The sequence below is a fragment of the Meriones unguiculatus genome, chromosome 15, assembly GCF_030254825.1.
Source record: "Meriones unguiculatus strain TT.TT164.6M chromosome 15, Bangor_MerUng_6.1, whole genome shotgun sequence".
NCBI classification, from domain to species: Eukaryota; Metazoa; Chordata; class Mammalia; order Rodentia; family Muridae; genus Meriones; species Meriones unguiculatus.
The window spans coordinates 73140000-73145999 of record NC_083362.1 but is presented as its reverse complement, the minus strand read 5'-3'; the positions used below and the strand labels follow the sequence as shown (position 1 = coordinate 73145999).

At 47.0% G+C, this 6000-nt stretch overlaps 1 protein-coding gene across 1 annotated transcript in view; it reads right to left on the bottom strand.

Moving 5' to 3' along the window:
* Positions 1-4295: 4295 nt before the first annotated feature.
* Sag (S-antigen visual arrestin) overlaps positions 4296-6000 on the bottom strand; it is a 39676-nt gene continuing 37971 nt past the window's right edge. Inside the window, exon 15 of the mRNA XM_060368797.1 lies at positions 4296-4499. Within this exon, the coding sequence (XP_060224780.1) occupies positions 4450-4499 (50 nt within the window). The 3' untranslated portion in view covers positions 4296-4449. The remainder of the gene's footprint in view (positions 4500-6000) is intronic.

The window sequence follows — 6000 nt, the reverse complement described above, 5'->3', positions numbered from 1 at the left end:
CCTTTTAATACTAGCGCTCAGGGGGCAGAACCAGGCAGAGCTTATGAGTTGGAGGCCAGCCTGGTCTTCAGAGTAAGTCCAGGACAGCCAAGGGCTCTGTTACACAGAGAAACCCTGTCTGGCGGGGAAAGAGGTCATGACAGCAACGGCAGTTGGCAGGAAGAAATCATGGCTGGATAGGAAGATGGACAGATAGCTGCAATTAGAAAAAAGCCCTGGAGATTGTCACAGCCAAAGAACCTAAGGAGAAAAGATGACTGTGTGTCACATGGATCCCAGACATGCTCTGGGAACAGGAAAGGGGCACTGGGTGAGAAAATCTGAGCAAAGTATGTGTTTAGTTTAATAATAATGTGTCAATGCCAATTCACTTGGTGCAGGCGCTGTATACACTGATGTAAGATATTAATAATAGGGAAACTGTGGGTCCTTCTGTGCTCACTTTTCTGCAAATCTAAAAACTATTTGAAATAAAACGTGCTTAGGAGAAAGGTATTCAGCTTGAAAAGAATTACATTATGCTCTGAAGACAGGAAAACCTAACTTGGACATGAATTTTTTTTTTTTTTTGACATGTGAAGAAGCCCCTTTGTTCCCTGGTAAATGCTCAGTGTGGTTCCCTTGGAGATCTCAGAAGGGCTGAGCCATCAACTCCCCCAAGGCAGCTGGCTAGGAAGAGCACATTCCCTTGGGTGCCTCTTTCCTTGAATGAGTCATACCATGAATCATGTCTAATGATGTGCTGCGCCCTGAGTTTACCCCACCTGGAGGGCACACCAAGGTGGCACTAATAACACACCTCACATCCAACCTCATCCGTCTCAGTGACACGCAAGGAAGAGGACCGATCTTGTCACAAAGAACCAAACGCTGGCTAGAATGACTCCCCCTGACAGCCTGGGATGACCCTCATTCTCCGTGATGCAGGGCAGCATCTGAGTGTGACAGAGAGTTCCCTGGGTGTCAGAACATTTGTGACAACCGCAAGAAGTCCAACACACACACACTTCCAGATGGGTATGACTTCCACCCCTACCTGCCCCACCCTACCCTGGGACCTGTAAACTATCTTGCCTATGAAATGGATAGGGAAGCAGGCAATAAGACATGTCAAAAGAGCAGGAAAACCAACAACCCTGAAAGGAGTTTGCATGTGAAAAAAAAAAAAAAAAAAAGACGGAGACATAGATTCATAGGAAAGAGGGAAGATTGAGGAGCTCCAAGCCAGGTTGGGGACTACACCAAGGTAAGCACTTGCATGCAGCATTGTATGAGTACAGCTTTGCAAAATGAGACGGCTAGGTAAAGCAGCCGTCCCTTGAGGGCTCTGTCATATCTCACAACTACTGTGTCAGTGAAATTTTCAAAGAACTTAAAGGGCAGCCATTGTTTAATCCTTAAGCACTCTGCTATCCTGCCTGACCCTACAAACTCTGCTATCTTATCTCTCGACCTGCAGTTTCTCACCCAAAAAATGGTGGTGATGGTGGTGGTACCAACTGCCAGAGCAACTGGATGTCACGTGTGAAATGCCTGACATTAATGGCAGGAATCCATGCTTCTCCAGGCCCTTTGTCCCAGGTTCACCTAGTGGCTGGTGAGATAGCTCGGTTAGTGCTTGCTGTCAGGCCTGAGAACCTCAGTTTGATCCCCAAGGACCCTTTTGATGGAGACAGAGAAGGGATTCCTGAAAGCTGTCCTGACTTCCACACACATATGACAAGTGTGCGCCCATACACACATACACTTACATAAATATATAAATGTGAGTCTTAAAAAATAAAAGAGTAAGCCAGGCAGTGGTGGACACACTGCAGAAACAGATCTCTGTGAGTTCAAGGCCAGCCTGGTCTACAGAGTGAGTTCCAGAACAGCCAGGGCTACACAGAAAAGCCCTGTATCAAGCAAAACAAACACAAAACAACCCCCCCCCCAAAAAAAAGCCCTCAAAACCACTATATTCTAGGGCTGTTCAGATGATGGAATGAGTAAAGGTTCTTGCTACTAAGTTCTTCCACCAACTTTGTCCCAAAGACTCCTTTGTCTGTGCAACACGCTCAATTCCTTGTACTTTTTTATTTTTATTTTTTGGATTGCATTTCACCTATCCCCCCAAGCTCTGAGTCACATATGCAACCTACCCTCAGCCTTTTTGTCCCTGAGGGTTCTAGGGTTCTGCATGCCAGCAAAGAACACGTATGTGTAGGCTGAGCTAAGCCAGTAACACACACACACACACACACACACACACACACACACAGCACAGGCTTGCTGGGGCAGCTGATTTCCTGTCCCCACTCCTTCCACAGCTGCAGTAAACAAACCAGCACCTGGAGATCTGTTTTGGATGTTTTAGCACAGAAATAACTTGGAGGGCAAGGGCTGTTCTGACCTCTGGTCTCCAGGGCACTGGGTCTGGCCCTCCCCTCCCAGCTATCTCACCCACGCTGCTCCAAAGGTCGGGCCTATTAATGTCTACTGATTTAGGATGTCCTGGGGTCAAGCAATGCAGGAACCAGCAGGATGGTTCTCTCACCAGGAGCTGCTAGGCAGTATCCTAGCCTTCTGGCTGGCAGGGATCTCCACTCACACCACCATAGACTATGCCTGGTCAAAAAGCAGGGGAAGAAATCATGAGGAAGCACAGTGTGGGCTCCCTCGAAAGAATCCATCCCTTTGCCCAGGCACCATGACAGGGGCATGCAATAGTATGTAGCTGTGTCCCCAGCTTGGGAGGAAAAAAAGATAGACTGTGTCTGCCCCTCTAACCCACAGTTTTCCATGTATATTACTGTTTTCATAGCTTCAGAAATGAGTTTTCATCTCTGCCAATACCAGGGAACCCCACAGTCAGCACACAGGTCCAAGCCTTGCTTTGTCTGTCTGGGATGCTGTGCAAGGATCCCAGCTATATGCCTCTGCGTCCAAATCCAAAGCACCATGGCGCACACACCAGCCTGAAAGCCAGAAGTTGGCAGCTTCATTCACACACAACCTCAGCTCTCTACTGCTGCTCTTGGCACCAGAAATCCAGTCCTAGCAATGCACACTGTGGAGGTTATTCTGCCAATTTCAGTGGCTTTTTAGGATCACCTAGGAAACACCTCTAGGTATGTCTCTGAAAGCTTCTCTAAGGAGGCTTAACTAAGGTGAGGGGATTTAGCCTGAAATAAAAAGAGCTCAAGCTGAGCACCAGCATTCCTTCCTCTCTGAAACCACAGATGCAGCTTCCTCATGCTCCCTGAATCAACAATAGACTGTCTCCCCTCAAACCACAAGCCAAAATAAAACCCTCCTCCTTAAGTGACTTTTATCAGGTATTTTGTCACATCAATAAGAATTAATTACATACACATACAGCCTGCCAATACTGAGGTGAAACCGCGCAGAAATCCCAACTCATCTCCCCCACACCTCGGACACACATGGTCCCCTCTGTGGCTGCCAAGAAAACTATTTGGTACAATACAGGTTGCTGAACACTATGGCTGGCAACAGTGATCGAAAGGGCCTGGAAGAGCCCCTATTGTGCCTCCTTCCCCACCTCTGACTGAACACAAGCATTCTCTATGACCCGTCTTCCTAATAACAGCATGATCATGAAGTCCATCTGTCTTGATAAACCTTTCCAGGCCTGGCTCTGCCACTGCCTGCCATGAGATGTTGGCCCACCAAGCCAAGGCTGGGTCAGTCAGATTCTCCTTTCCCAGAAGCGCTATCCAGCAGTGGCTAGGTGTAAAATGGCCCACTGGGTGCCAGTCCCAGTTTCTCAGCTGAGTTCCCAGGACCTTGATAGCTTCTGCCCATACTGGGCGTGACAGCTCAGGTTCCTCCTCAGTTTAGTTAAGTTTTTTGGATACTCCAGGGACCGACTTTCTGTTTGCCCCCTTTCATTCACCAAGTCTGGTTTGGTTGATTGTGTCCAGTAGAAATTTGACTAGCAACTGCAAGTTTGAGAGGTGATTGGACTGCAAAGGGTGTTTTGGCCTACACTTGTTTTCTGCTCTATTACCTCAGGAGCCTCTGAAAGAGCCCTTGAGCTAGGACTTGCCAGGAAACCTTACCGCCCCATGTATGTCTAGAGATGCAGGGCTGAAAAGCCCTGACACCCCCAAACTGGAGAACACAGGAGCACTGAGCCACTCTTTGAAAGACTGCCCTTTCTTCTAGGTGTTGCCCCTCATTCCCAGGCTCCAGAGACCCTAAAGGTGTCAGATTCTATGTCATTGACAACAGCCCAAGGCCCCAATCAAACAGCCCGACATGTGATCTGAGGACTCAGACTTTATTTCTGGGAGGAATACTCACACTTTCATATCTAACATGACTCTGAAAGGTTACCGGGGGCTTTGCTCATGGTACCCGGAACTACAAGTGGTTTCTAGGCATCTAGGCTAACTTTTCATTCATCTTCATCTTTCTTCCCTTCTGTGTTCTCTCCAGTGTCTTTCAGATTTTGACGAGCAAACTCCTCAAAAACCAAATTTTCATCCTGAACACTAGAAGAAAATAGACAGTATATTAGTGAGTGCTTACTCTGAAGCTGAGGATGAAATCCTGAATGAAACAAGACCACTGATCTTTCTGCAGTAAGGTAACCAATCCAAGACGAATGTGCTCCTTCCCCAGGATGGAACAGGGACATGCCATTCCCAGGATGGAACAGGGACCATGCCTTTTTCCTCAGGGCTTTTTATTTGTTTGTTTTATTTCTGTTTTTGTTTTTGTGACATAGTCTCATTCTGTAGCCCAGACTGCCCTTGAACGTGCAGTGATCCTCCTGCCTCAGCCTCCCATGTACCTGGATTGAAGGTAAGCCATCACTCCTAGCTAAGACTGGCTTAAAAGCTCTTTAACACACAAAAATCAAGATGAAAGTTGGAGACCCACAGAACAAAAGACACAGCCAACATAACAATGTGTGCACAAGTTCTGAGGAGCAAAAGGACACCAGAGACTCTGCACAGACATTCGGAGAGGAGTTTGTGTGTGTGAGGAGGGGTCACAAAACACAGGAAAACTCAGAGAAGCAGTCAGATGACTCACCTTTCTTTTCCTGTAAGCCCACAGTAAAGGGGAGAGGGAGGAAAAGTGAGAGAAAAAGGGAAAGAGAGAAAGGGGAAGGAGATAAGAAGGAAGAGAGAGAATAGAGGGAGAGAGAAATCAATTAATTTTTCTTTCTTTTTTTTGGGGGTGCTTTAAGAGAGGGTTTCACTGTGTAGCTCTGGCTGTCCTGGACTTAATTTGTAGACCAGGCTAGACTTGAACTCACAGAGATCTACCTGTCTCTGCCTCCCTGAGGCAGAGATTAAAGGCATATGCCACCACACCTGGCTCAATTAATTATTTTTAATGATGTTTAACCCATTAACCCAGGTTAACCTAAAAATCTTTACATAGCTGCAGAGGACCTTGAACTTCCAGCCTCCCAGTCCTTCTTAAACTTTTTTTTTTTTTAATTTCAAAACAGGTTCTCACTAAGTTGCCTGGGCTAGCTTTGAATTCATAACGCTCTTTCGAAACACCCCTAGAAAGTGAAATGACAAGCCTGTGCCACCATGACTCTCAAAATAACAAAAAGAAGGCTGGGGCTAGAGCTTAGTGGTAGAGCACTCGCCTACCCTTCCAGGCCTTCCATTCAACTGTCAGTACAATAGAATTTTAAGGTAAAGTGAAACTTCTCCTGACAAGAGATATCCCAGAATTTTATTCTGTTAAGTAGAGGAACCTTGTGCCTAAGGAGGTAAACCACAAGAACAGCAACCCACACCTGACCAGGGACAATAAAAGCCGGGCAGCATTTTACAACACATACTGGGAACACATTGCCAGGGTCCTGGTTCAAGGATTTGGGGGGGATGGGGGGCTAAGGAATGGCTGCACTTCCTGCCTGGAAGCTAACCAACCTAGACTCAGCACACAGGAAGCAGGCAGGGAAGATGGACGACAGGAAGCCCAGTCACAAATCTCAAGAAACCAGAGTTCTGCAGCCATGGACGA